General features: G+C 49.6%; 1 protein-coding gene across 1 annotated transcript; it reads left to right on the top strand.

The window, feature by feature from the left end:
• The first annotated feature begins 2,711 nt into the window (after nt 1-2,711).
• Nucleotides 2,712-13,646, top strand: FAM210B (family with sequence similarity 210 member B). Its single transcript, XM_055544654.1, has 3 exons — nt 2,712-2,965; nt 10,428-10,603; nt 11,111-13,646. The coding sequence occupies exons 1-3, from the start codon at nt 2,780-2,782 to the stop codon at nt 11,325-11,327; spliced, it is 579 nt and encodes a 192-aa protein (XP_055400629.1). The 5' UTR covers nt 2,712-2,779; the 3' UTR covers nt 11,328-13,646.
• Nucleotides 13,647-13,687: the final 41 nt, after the last annotated feature.

Below are 13,687 nucleotides of genomic sequence, written 5' to 3'. Positions count from 1 at the left end.
ATTCAGCATGACCCCATTTTCACCAGTACAAGGGGCAAGGATCTCAAATCCATCCCCTGACCAGAGGGCTACTGACCACTAAGATTCATACAAACTATAGTAGAGAGGGACAGGCATCTTTATTAGAAGGAGAGAGCTGGGTAGACAAAAAAGAAAGAAATGCCAGCCACATTTCCTTGTCTTGAGTCTTCCCTGTGCCAGATTCAGTTCTGCAAGTACTGAAATATATTATCTCCTTTAACTTTTGCAGTAACCCTTTAAGATAGGTGTTATTACTCCCACTTCTTACAAGTGAGGAAACCACCAGCTTAGACAGTTGGAATCACTTAACAGAGATTCTAAATCAGGCCTGCACCGCATCAAAGTTGTGATGCTAACCACCAGCTCACGAAACAACAAAGTCTTATTTTCACTGCATCGCCACTGCTGGCACAGGCAGGTGTTCAGAATAATGAATGCTGATTGGAAATGAACAGAGAGGAGGCATGAAGCCATATGTGGGAATGGGTAGTTTGGTTTGCTTTGGAAAAGGGGACTGAAGCAGGAGGTGGAGAATGGTGGAGGGAAACAAGTAGGTGGGCTGGAGCCATCAGTTAAGACCCAGGCTTCCCCTGAGAGGTAGGAGGCAAGGGTGTGTGCCAAGAGGGAAGGCATCAGGGCAGGAGGGAGGACCCCAGGTGGGCAGAAAATGTTTAGAATAGGCACTGCAGAATCTGACAGAGAAAGAGAACTGGAATAAATACAGAGGTACAATCAGAATATGTAATCGGAGAAAACAAGGCAATTTGTCCCAAATACTGTCCACTTTTTATTTTAACACAGTCTGCCAGATTTTAACACATTCCTAGAGAAATTAGCCACAGTGAGTAACTCTGAGGCCCTGGACCCCCAGGCAGATTCCCCTGGAAACTGGGGCAGAGTAATTCCTCCATCAGAAGGGAAAAATCCTTTCTTCTTCCTCCAGCATCCCAGCCCCCTTTCTGTTTCAACCCCCTCACATACACACTGACTTGTTCCCTTCCCCCTGGTACACGTGCACTTCCCATGTGACACTCACCACCACACATGGGCACACAGGCCCATCCACTTTCTGGAATTACCATTCCGCCATACCACCCCTGCAGCCATCCTCCTCTACCTCCCTGCCAATAGAACCCCAACTGTGTTCAGGAGGACAGTGTGCCTGCTTTGATCTAGGCCAAGTCTGTTTCTTTGCAGGATCCTCAAATTCCAGAGTCCCCTGCAGCTAACAGTATCATGTGACTCAGTTCTACCCAGTGAGACAAGGTGGGGGCAGGTTAGGGGGCGGTCTTGAGGTACTGAATTTGAGCACACGGATTCCCATCCCTTTGTTGTGCACCTTCTGGTCAGCATGGCTATAATTTCCCTTTGCAGCTAGGTTTCTGGGTACTAATTTCTTTCTGCCAACTGGATGCACTCATAAAATATTTTGAAGGCAGAGGCATCCTCCCGTAGCTTGGGTTGTTTGCTGCTGGTTAACAAGTTGGGAGAGATGTGGGGTTTTCTGCAGCAGAATCCAGGTGTCCAGTTGCCAACCCACGAGTGTGGACAGTTAGTGGGGACAGAAGCCGCAGCTTGACCCTGCCTTCTGGTATCCAGTGGCCTGTTTTGTGGAAGGCAGCTGCAGTGGCAGCTTTCTGATCCTGGGGTCACTGTCTCTGGCAGTGTTCTCTAAAACTCATTCTTTTCGCTAGCTTGCCCCTGACACTCACCTTCCCGCTTGTGACTGAGGGGCCACTCCCCTTGCCCCCTGGTGTTGCTCTAACCAGAGTCTTTCCTGGGGGCCCGGCCACTCCTCCAGCTTTTCCAGTGGTTTTCCAAGCAACAATTCTCCGTGCTATTTTTTCCCCCTGCTTAAAAATAGCAAAGATCTAGAAACACTTTGGATCCTTGCTGCTGCTGCTGCTAAGTCACTTCAGTCGTGTCCGACTCTGTGCGACCCCATAGACGGCAGCCCACCAGGCTCCCCCGTCCCTGGGATTCTCCAGGCAAGAACACTGGAGTGGGTTGCCATTTCCTTCTCCAATGCATGAAAGTGAAAAGTGAAAGTGAAGTCGCTCAGTCGTGTCCGAACCTTAGCATGGACTGCAGCCTACCAGGCTCCTCCGTCCATGAAATTTTCCAGGCAAGAGTACTGGAGTGGGGTGCCATTGCCTTCTCCGAAAGTTTCAACCAAAAGTGCTACCAGGGGTCAGTCATGAGAAGAGGATGAGGATAAGAGGCCTCGGGGAAGGCTTCGTTTCTGTAAGTCTCAGTTTTTTCTGCAGAATGGAAACCAAAAATTAGTATCTTTATTGCAGTTAACAGTCGAATACTGTTGTAGATTGCAGTTCCTAAAGATGGTCACGACAATATTTCCCACTCCACAAGCCCTGCCACCCGTGGCCTTGCCACTTCCCATCAAGTCGGAGGAATCTAACTCCTTCTCTCTTCAATCTGGGCTGGGCTGGCCTCCGACTCGCTCGAAACCAACATGATGAGTCAGGGTCCTTGGGGCTGGAATTAACCCGGTGTCAGTCAGAGCCCGCTTTTCCAGCCCTCGCATTGGGCGCAGGATTCCAGCTCCGGCCCCGCCCACTCCGCGGGGCTCCAGCTCCGCCCTCGCCGCTCTGGCTGCGGCGGGGCAGGCGGGGCCTAGGACTGGGCACGACTCTGGCCCCGCCCCGCCGCTCGCGGCTCGGGCTCCCGCGGGCCCCGCCCACCGCGCTGCTCCCCCTGCGGTCTGCTGCTAGGGCGGCAGCGCCCGGCTCTGCGCACCATGGCCGGGCTGCTGGCGCTGCTTAGCCCCGCGGGCCGGGTGGGCGCCCGGGTTCGTTGCCGCGCCACCTGGCTCCTGGGCGCCGCCGCCCCTTGTGTCCCGCCGCCGGTGTTCCTGCCGCTGCTCGGGCCCGGGCCGGACGCCCAGCTGCTGCGCGCCGCCCGCGGGAACTACCAGGGCCGTCAGGTAAGCCTCCCCACCCCCACCCGGATCCCCGGGCTCCCGGATCGCTGGTCCACCTGCGCCGGAGGAGAGCTTTACACGCGCAGCTGCTGAGACCGGGCACCTTCAGGTCCCCAGACCCCAAATCTCTTCAAGCCAAGGAAGCGATCTCCCAGTTGACAACCGGGGAAACTGAGGCTCAGGGGGGGCGTGGCGAATGCCCAAGGTCGCAGCCTCCAGGGTATCCCAGTTGCCCAAAGCTGGGCCTGCGCTGTGGTGGCGGCCAAGAGTATTGGAGGTGGGGCTGGACTTGGTATCGACGTTGTCATCCGGCGCTTAGAGTTGTTCCCTTTGAAGTCACGCTGGGGCCCCTCGCTGGGCTGAGGAGGAAGGCTCGGTGGGTGCTGCTGTCTCTAACACCACCACCACCTGCCCCCGCACCTTCCCCCCCTCCGCCCGCCCCCGCACCTTCCCCTGCCCCCGCACCTTCCCCCCTCCCCCCCGAGTACTTGCTGCCACTCCCTTTTTATCTAACCGCGAGTGCAGGCCTCCCAGTTAGACTGCGGGCGGGACTCGCGCCTGAAACGCAGGGTTTCTTCTTTGTGTTTATCTTCACTTGCCTTCTATGCATGGTAAGTGGAAACTGGTTTTCATTCAGAATGCAAATGCAGACTGCTCCTTTCTGTAAATATGTTTCAGTTTGATTTTGAAGTGGGTCTCCTTAAAGAAAACAGGTGGTGAGCAGTGCCTTCTGGAGATGCAGAACTCAGTTGGAAGGAGCAGTGCCTGGAGCTTTGCTGCTCTGGTCCAGCCTGCCTGCATCCACTCACCAGGGTTGCTGCCTCACCCTGTCCGCAAGGTCTCTGAGGCCTGGTTGCTGACCTTTCAGGGGGCTAAAAATAACACCTTCCCAACAGTAGTTTGGGGACCATTCCATGAGCTGGTGCAGGCCTGAGCATGGTGTCCCTGGGAGCCAGTGCTTCTTGAATGTTCCATAGGCCTTTGACCCATGACCTAACCATGCCTCCACCACAGATGGAGAAACTTCCTTCTCTGCCTTGTGCTGCGCCATCTGACAGGCTAGATCTTATCTTTGCCTCCTGAGCCCAGCTTGGGGATCTTCACATGCCTAACACCCTCCGCATACACCCAGCTGACTCCTGGTGATTCTCCAGACATCAGCCTAGCTGTCCCTTCCTCCTGGAAGCCTTCCCTGACCACCAGTGATGCCTCGGATGCCTCCACTGGCCTCTCCTCAGCCTCGTGGGAGTACATCTTCTACGCTCTCCTCATACGGAATGTCCTTCTGATTTGCTTGTCTGTCTGGTTAGCCTGGCACTGGCAGGTGTGTGAGTGTGTGTGTCTGTGTGTGTGTCTGCAGGTGTGTGCGTATGTTTGCTGCCCTCCCTCCACCAATCCCAGCCACCACTGCTGCATTTATTAAAGTAAGGAGGCTGTATGAGAAGAGTCAAGAAGTTTGGAGGAATAAGCCAAAAATCTTGCTTAAAAGGTCAGATTGTTAAGAGTGACACCTGTTTTCATTCATGCAGTAAATAATATTAATGATAAACACTATATTGTGTTTACTTTGTAACAGGCACTGTTCTGAGTACTTTGAAAATATCAATTCGTGTAACTCTCACAACAACCCTGAGACATAAGCAATACTATTATCTTCACGTAAGCCCAGAGAGGTTGAGTAACTCTGTGAGAAACACAGAGATTACCTGTCAGAACTGGGATCCAAACTAGTCTGGTTCCAAAGCTTTTGCTCTTAACAACTGTTCTTCACTTATTTGTGAGTGTCTGCTCTGGGTTGGCACTGCTTTGACTCACTGAAAGGCAGCATGTGAGGGAGAACTGGGAGATGAAAACGCTGAGGCTCAGAGAGCCAAGCCATCCTCAAGTGTATGAAAGCACTTTTATCTAAAAACAGACACCGGGGGAGGTACGAAGTTATCTCCAACCAGGACAGCGACTAAAAATATATCACAGGTTTTTAAGGTGATATCTCACCAAGAAATGAATGTTTGAAAGAGTCCTATTCCTTGCAGGTCACCTCTTCATAAATTCCTTTTATTTTAACCTCTTTCGTCTCCTCCAGGCTTAGGAAGAAAAATACATGATTCACAGTGATTAAAGAGATTTTCAAAATAAAAGGAAGAAAATTGTCCATGTTTAAAAAAAAAAAAAATCTAACTCTAGAAAGTTAAAAACTAACCTTGGCACTGGCTAACAGGAAATTGTCCATGTGTCTGAATATTTTGTCCCTCCTGTTGTCTGGCAATAGATACTTGTTATTCTGTAGCTGGAAGTCTGGCTGCCTTTTTATTTTTCTTTTTTGGCCAAAAGGCCATTTGCCAAAATAGAGCTTGCACAGAAGAGGGAGGAAGAGAGAGAGAGTGGCAGCTCCGCCCCGTCCTGTGAGTGGACAGATGGGGCAGAATGAGGTTCTGTCAGGCCAAGTGTTGGGGTGGGAGTGAAAAGGGCTTTCACTCATCGTCATCCACCCCAGGACATGGTTTGGCTCTGGGAGCCATCCTATCAGCGCCCGGCAGCCCTCCTCCGCAGCCAAAAGGCGGGTGGGGACCTGTTTATCAGAAAGAGCCTAAGCTCCCAGCGGCCATTCCGGCTGGTGGGCGTCGGAGAACTGGGAGCGTGGGTGCTGGCCGAACAAGGGAGGCTGAAGACAGTTTTCCTTCTCCCCTCCAGAGTCCTGAGGTTCTGGAACAGGCTCTTCCTCTAGGAATGTTCAACTCTTGGGGGACAAGAAGGAGAGTCTGTAGTGCAGAACCCAGTCTGGGCACTGCCAGCCAGCTCACAGCTTCACCCCAGAGCCCCGGTCTCCCATCTGTCAAAGTGGAAGTCACAGAGGTACCTGTAGCATGAGGTCGTGAGGGTTTTTATAAAACCTTTAAAGTCCTAAGCTCAGTGGCTGGCTCAACAGAAGTGGCCTCTCCTGAGAATACTCATGGTTTTCCTAAAACCTTTCAAAACATGATAGGCTTTCCTGCCTATCAGAATCAGTCTCTGGGACCCCATAAACGGATACTGGCTCAGCGATAAAGAATCTGCCTGCAGTGCAGGAGACGTAGGAAATGTGGATTTGATACCTAGGTCAGGAAGATCTCCTGGAGGAGGAAATGGCAACCCGCTCCAGTATTCTTGCCTGGAGAAACCCATGGACAGAGAAGCCTGGCAGGCTACAGTCCAGGGGATCGCAAAAGTCAGACATAACTGAGCAACTAAATCACCCACCCTTTTTTTAACTGTTTGTTTTCATAAGTCTGAAAACCCCCCGCAGAAGTTAAAGCTAAAGGCCGTGAGAAAATAACAGTTCATCCCCACCCTTAAGGCCTTAACACTTAATTCCCAGGGACAGAACAGCCTTTAATGATACTGAAATTTAATTCCAGGATGAAAGCTTCCGGCGGGGGTGGGGGGTGGGGGGCGGGTGGCGCGCGCGCACCTGTGTGTGTGTGTGTGTGTGTGTGTGTGTGTGTGTGTGTGTGTATTTGTTTTTTCAGTCCTAACTGCAGTTTGGGAACAAAAGAGATGCTCTTTCAACTGGGAGGTAATGAAAAGACTCTTAACTCATAAATCTGAGTTTTGTACCAGCTTTTGGGAGAAGAGGGGCAAATGAGTAGCAGTTGCGTATGATTATAAATCATGGATGACTAGACAAATTTTGTTTTCTTTTGGCCGCATGACTTGAAGGATCTTAGTTCCCTGACCACAGATTAAGCCCTTCCCCCTCAGCAGTGAAAGCAAGGTGTCCTAACCCCTGGGCCGCTAGGGAAGTCTCAGTTCTGAGCAAGTTTCGATCCAAGACTGAATTCCACCTGCTCATCACCATGCCCAGAATGTGGCTCTTCACTGAGCCTTCCTTCCTTCCTCTGCTTTTGTACCTTACCTTCCACAAACGTGTAGCACGTACACTTTATCATTCCAGCAGCTGACTCAGAGCCAGGCCCTCCTGTCCTGCATGAAGCCAGGGTGAGATCCTGTCCCAGAGGTTACCAGGCACAACAACGCTCCCAGACACAGCAGACATTCTTTGTCAGCAAAAAATGTGCTATGGTTCCTAGCTTAGCCCGCAGGATAAATTTTAGAATCCATACTTTGTATTTCAGTTGAATCAAATTCTACTTCATAAAAAGGAATGAAGTTGGATACCTGCTACAATGTGGATCACCCTTGAAAACATGATAAGTGGAAAAAGCTGCAGTAATCTGTTCAGGCTGCTATAACAAAAATACCATAGACTGGGCAGCTTAAGCGCTTCCCAGGTGGTGCTAGTGGTAAAGAACCTGCCTGCCAGTGGAAGAGACATAAGAGATACGGGTTCGATCCCTGGGTTGGGAAGATCCCCTGAAGGAGGGCATGGCAACCCACTCCAATATTCTTGCCTAGCGAATCCCATTGATAGTGGAACCTGGCAGGTTACAGACCATAGGGTCGCAAAGAATCAGACACAACTGAAGTGACTGAGCACTCAAGCACAGGTGGCTTAAACAGCAAACATTCATTTCTCACAGCCCAGGAGGCTGTAAGTCCAAGATCAGGACAGGAGAGGGTCTGCTTCCTGGTTCATTGCCAGCTGTCTTCTGTCCTCTTGGCATGTCCTCACATGTTAGAAGGGACAAGGTAGCCCTCTGGGGTATCTTTTATAAGAGCCCCGATTGCATTCATGAGGGCTTCACTCTCATGACCTAGTCACCTCCCACCTCCAAATACGGTCAGGGTGGGGATTTTGTTTCATTGTATGAATTTGAGGGAGGGGAGGCAAGTTGCACAAACATTCAGTCTGTAGCGGAAGCCAGTCACCGAAGGCCCCGTGTTGCATGACCCTATTCATATTAAAAACATCCAGAATGGGCAAATCCGTAGACGGAAAGGAGCTTGGTGTCTCCATTCTCCCTGGCAAGACGGGGGAGAGGGGAATGGGAAGTAACTGCAGATAGAGTAGCAAAAATCTTCCAGAATTAGACCCTGGTGATGACTGCACAATGGCAGACACACATGAACCATGCAACTGTATACTTTAAACGTTAAGGTGGACTTAACGGTTTGTAATTTCTATGTGGGCAAAACCATTTCCAAAGTGGATGGGCCCCTCCCTGGGGAGGAAGAGAAAATGCACGTGGGACGTGGAATGTTAGATGATGAAGTCAGGTTGGAGGGAAATGCACAGGAACCACAGGGTGAGGGGCTCTTGGTTTTAAAGAGAGCAGTCCGGGAGGGCCTCCCTGTGGTGGTGCTGGATAAAGATCTGGAGGCAGTGCTGTGAGGCCCTCTGGGGAAAAACTTCCTGGCAGATGGAGCAGCAGATGCCAGGGCCTGTCGGGCCTGGCCTGTCCTCCTTAAAGCAGCAAGGAAGCTGGGCGGCTAGAATGGGAAGCAGGAAGGAGAGGGGTTGGGTTGGGGGTGGTGTCTGGAGGGCCAGCGGGGCTAGTGCACAGACTACTTTAGCTTCCAGGAGGCCTCTGAGCGGGGGCGGTGCTGTAATCCCACCTCGGATTTCACAGGCTGTCTCTGACCACTCTGTTGAGGGGTCAGAGGTAGGATTGGGGGACAGCTAGGAAGAAGCCATCACAGTCACCCAGGGAGGAGGTGCGGAGCTTGGGCCAGGGTGATAGGAGTGTTGGGTGGGGAGGGGAGGGGGGTTAGTTTGGACCTGGTGGGGTTGGCTGATGGCTGGTTGTGGGAATCAGTGACTCAGGTTTCAGGCAGAGCATCTAGGAGGATGAGGTTTGCCGAAACAGGGACAGCTGTGACCTGGAGAGGAGCATGTGGGTGGGAGTGGGTCAGGAGCTTGTCCAGACGTGTTGTGGATGTGTGACTGTGGACATCACAGCCAAGGCAGATGCGCCAGCTCAGAGTTCAGGGAAACACACATCTGGGTCACCACCCGAGGCGGGGTGTCAGCAGGGCCCAGCTGGTGTCATGCGGGGGTTTGGACCACTTCTCGCTCCCAGTGCCCTCCCTTGGTGGACACACGGAGTGACCAGAGAGGAAACCCAGCGGCCACCTATGCCTCCAGAGCAGGGCGGGGCGGAACTGGGAGGACCGCTGCCTCATTCGGTTTGGAGGCTGCTGATCTGGATATCTGGGTATCATTTAATTTCATTCCCGGGGTCGCCATGATGCATGTCATTGTCCCTACCCCCAACCCCTGCCTTGCCAGCTTTTGAGGTATGCCTGTGCCCCTGCATGTTCTAAAAATATAAGGAAATGGCCTCCACTTCAAAGTCCATAACCGGAGCTGGCTGACCCAGATCCTGTCCTTGAGAAGAGCTCTGTCTGTGAGGTCTGTCATGAGAGCTGAAGCAATCCTTTGATGAAAAAGCACTCTCTGCGTGGAGGAGTTTTGTCTTTTGAACCCAATATTATTGTTTTTGTTTCTCTCAAACCGTACCAGGCCTTGTAGATGCTCAATAAATGTTAATGGACACCCTACACAGTAAATCATTTCTCTGCAAACCCCCAATGCTGTATTTATGGCCTAGGAACTAGCCCTCCCCCTATATCTGTTCAGATCTCAGGGATAAACCTTGATTCCAAAAGTAAATATATCATAGCTTCTGCTCCCATTTATTTCACACCCACAGGCTAGAGTCTAGCCTGGTTGTCATGTGCATAAGACAACACCCGTTTGTTTTCTTACAGTCAAGGAAGTCAGAAGCCCATGAGGTCTCATAGGTGCTAACCTCAGGGCATCAGCAGGGCTGGGTCCTTCCACCTGCTCTGGTGGTGGTGGTTTAGTCGTGTCTGACTCTTGTGACCCCATGGACTCTATGTAGCCCACCAGGCTCCTCTCTGTCTATGAGATTTTCCAGGCAAGAATATTGGAGTGGGTTGCTGTTTCCTTCTCCAGAGGATCTTCCTGACCCAGGGATTGAACCTGGGTCTTCTGCATTGCAGGCAGATTCTTTACTATCTGAGTTGCCAGGAAAGTCATTTCCTGTCTTTCCCAGCTTCTAGAGATGCCTGCCCTCTTGGCTTGCCCCTTTCCTCCATCTTCAGAGGGAGTAGCACCAGCCTCTGCAAATCTGACTCTGCTTCTCTCCTCATGTCAGCTTCTCTGACCCTGCTGGCTCCCTCCCTTCACTTACAAGGACCCTTGTGATCACATTGGTCCCACTCAGAAGATCCAGGATGATTTACCCATCTTAGGATCCTTAACTGAATCCTACCTGCAAAATCCTTTTGTCACATAAGGTAACATATTCACAGGTTCCAGGGCCTAGGAACTAGACATCTTTGGGGCCATCGTTTTGCCCATCACATGTGGTATCCAGCCCTTCAGTGCACTCAGTGGCGTAGCGGGCATTAGCCTCAGCTGATGAAGAAAGAGAGGAACTCATCTCTCATTGGATAAGAAAGAGCAGAACATCGCATGATTCTGAAGGTGGTGATGTGGTGATGACCACTCACATCCTTGCACCTGCCCTCAAGTGTCTCCCTTTCTTTGGTTTGTGTGCAGGACCCCAGCAAAATCACTGTGACCACAGGCAGCAATATCAAGGGCACAGAGGAGGAAAAGCTAAGCAAGTCGCAGCAGCTGAAAAAGATTTTTCAAGAATATGGTGCCGTGGCAGTGTCACTGCACATTGGAATCTCATTAATCTCCTTGGGAATGTTTTACATGGTTATTTCAAGGTAAGATTGGGACAGTAGTAGGTATTCGTTTTTTGCTATCATGTAAGAGTCTTTGAGCGGAGAAGACAATGGCACCCCACTCCAGTACTCTTGCCTGGAAAATCCCATGGATGGAGGAGCCTGGTAGGCTACAGTCCATGGGGTCGCTAAGAGTCGTACAGGACTGAGCGACTTCACTTTCACTTTTCACTTTCATGCATTAGAGAAGGAAATGGCAACCCACTCCAGTGTTCTTGCCTGGAGAATCCCAGGGACAGGGGAGCCTGGTGGGCTGACGTCTATGGGGTCGCACAGAGTCGGACATGACTGAAGTGACTTAGCAGCAGCAAGAGTCTTTGAGAGTAAGAACTTTCTTCCTAAGACTTAGTATTCATCTAGCTACCTTTACTTACATTTTAAAAAAATAGTGTAAATCTCATAGCCAGATTGAGTGCTTAACTTAGTCCCTTGCTGTAGTAAATATCTTTTGTGTTTCTGTGTTTGTCTGTCTGTCTCTCTCCCCTCCAGTGGTGTGGACATGTCAGCCGTCCTACTTAAACTCGGCTTTAAAGAGTCACTGGTCCAGTCGAAAATGGCGGCCGGCACAAGCACCTTTGTGGTGGCCTACGCCATCCACAAGCTGTTCGCGCCCGTGAGGATCAGTATTACCTTAGTTTCTGTGCCCTTGATTGTCAGATACTTTCGGAAAGTGGGAATTTTTAAACCTCCAGCGGCAAAGCCTTGATGAACTCTTCAACTGTGGGCCTGAAAACCTATTTCTTGTAAATGACACATGCTAGATTGGTTTTAGGATGTAGGTTTTGTGGTGGGTGGGTAGCAAGGGCTAATTGTTGCATTCTCACAAATAGGATTTACTTTTGCCAGCAAAAATTCAGGGTTTCAAATCATTGTAGTTTTTCTGCTTTAAAGTTTGGGTAATGCTATTCATCACAGGGCTTGTCTGCATACTCTAAAAATGTCAGCAGAACACCACCAATGAGTTGTCATGTCAGACAAAACCGTCAGCCAGGAAATGTTCCTTCCAGAAGACCATTGGTGAGGGTCTGCCTGCAAGAGCCTCAGGGGTTCGTCTTTGCTCAAATTCTTGAAGGGTGGTGATTCATTAAGCTGATTTTTAAAATTCCCCTTCCTCCCATACATGTCAGGCTGCTGCTGCTGCTGCTGCTAAGTCACTTCAGTCGTGTCCAACTCTTAGTGACCCCATGGACTGCAGCCTACCAGGCTCCTCCATCCATGGGATTTTCCAGGCAAGAGTACTGGAGTGGGGTGCCGTTGCCTTCTCCAACTTGTCAGGCTGCCTGCAGTTTAATATGCAGTATTGTGCAAAACAGAGTCCAGTGCTACAATTAATGAAGCAGAATTGAGGACTTCCCAATATGTAATCAGGATCTAAATTAGCATCAACACTTTGACATTCATTACACTTGTTTGGGCAAAGAAAACAAACAAGTATTTCTGGTATGTTTCATTGATTCCCAAACATCTTCAAATCTGGACATGTAGAGCCTGCCTCAGTTGGTTTTTCACAAATTTCATTAAAATAGGTCAGAATCATTTGTCTCTTTAGGTAAAAAATGGAAACTTTGTCCAATAGTAATGGCATCAGTTGGCTCCACTGCATGTATATGGAAAACTGAGACAATCTTGGCCTAACTCACTCTGTCTCAGACTTCAGACATTCCAGAATCACTGTCACAATGTTTACACTGAGTTGCTATTTCTATTTTTTAATTGAGTTAAAATTATGTGTGTAAAAAAAAGATTTTGTATCACTCTCTAAAAAAGGAAAGTTACTAGCAGTTTCTGTAAATAAGAGGCCACTACAAAATATATAATACAGTAATAATACAAGCCGGGGAGGGATGGAGCCAGTTTACCAGATAAAGGGGGTATGACCTGAGACCCCACAATCTCTGTTAGGGACATTTAAGAATAGAAATCGAAGCACACACACTCAAATTGAGACTTTCTCTGCGGAATAGTCAGAAGCAGGCAACAGAGAAGGAATGTCTTCCGGTAGGCTTCAGCGTCACTGACAGCCGCCCCGCCCCGGGCCGGGTTCCTGCAGGGCACCTGCTCCACACCCGGGAACCCCACTGTAACCCGTCTGCCCCTCTGCCATGGATGAGGGGTTGTGTTTATCTTTCTGGCTCCCAGATTTACTTTTTATTTTAGTTTTTTGGTTTGATTAACTACACTTGTGACAATCAGAAAACTAAAGCAACTGTGAACTGATCATCCTGGTTTTACTGAGCTCGGACTATTGACATTTTCCTAGTTAGACCTTAGTGATCCACATCAATCGGTTATTTCAGTTAACTTTTAAAAGTATCTTCGTGGGACAGATTCTCCACTTGCAAGATCTTTAAAGTGCATTGGGTATTTTCTCCCCTTTTAAAGCAGTTAGCCCGTTGCCAAAAAGTTTTAGCCATTTAAAGTTGGAACTGTCTTTCTGGGGTCTAATTCCAAGGACCATGGACACAGCAGAACAAGATGAAGGCACCAGGGCTAGGTAATTCCTTGTGAGGCAGGACCAGCACTTCTGTGTTGCTGTCTCTATGGCAACAGTTAGCTTTGGGCTCCTAACCACCTTCCACACCGGCTTCCCAACCCATTCACATCCTGAGGAATGCCTATGCAAAAAAGCCCACAGGGATTCCTCCAAGTTTAAGGGCTTAAATCTCAAACTTTGATTCTGTTTGGAGAAATGAGAGTGGACTGAAAGGGCAAGCAATAAATTATCATACCAAATAGCCATAGCGTTTGCTTCTAAGCCCCAACGCCACTCCACTCCTGTGGCCAGTGGTCAAAACAGAACAGAGTTAACTAGAGAGGAGAGAAAGTCAAAGGATCAGGGAACTAGAGCATTATGTGAATTCACCAGCAAGATGTACAGATTGCTTGTATTTTGTTTTTATGGAACTAGGGGAATAGAACTGATTATCTATTTTAGAAATGTAAGCCATTGTTCACCTCTAATTTTTTAATCTGACAAAATGAGCAGCTTAAGTTCCATGAAACGAATAAACACCTTTGTAAAGTTTGTGAAGAACCTGTTACTCCTCTTGTGGTAAGCCATCACTG

The sequence above is a fragment of the Bubalus kerabau genome, chromosome 13, assembly GCF_029407905.1.
Source record: "Bubalus kerabau isolate K-KA32 ecotype Philippines breed swamp buffalo chromosome 13, PCC_UOA_SB_1v2, whole genome shotgun sequence".
In the NCBI taxonomy this organism is placed as follows: Eukaryota; Metazoa; Chordata; class Mammalia; order Artiodactyla; family Bovidae; genus Bubalus; species Bubalus kerabau.
The sequence above is the reverse complement of the archived record's forward strand: the minus strand, read 5'-3'. Positions and strand labels throughout refer to the sequence as shown.

Excerpts from the sequence above, each read along its gene's own strand:
- FAM210B (XM_055544654.1), top strand. The coding sequence starts at position 2,780 with ATGGCCGGGCTGCTGGCGCTGCTTAGCCCCGCGGGCCGGGTGGGCGCC. Across the intron at positions 2,966-10,427 it reads GGAACTACCAGGGCCGTCAG|GACCCCAGCAAAATCACTGT; the intron begins GTAAGCCTCCCC and ends GTTTGTGTGCAG. Across the intron at positions 10,604-11,110 it reads TTTTACATGGTTATTTCAAG|TGGTGTGGACATGTCAGCCG; the intron begins GTAAGATTGGGA and ends TCTCCCCTCCAG.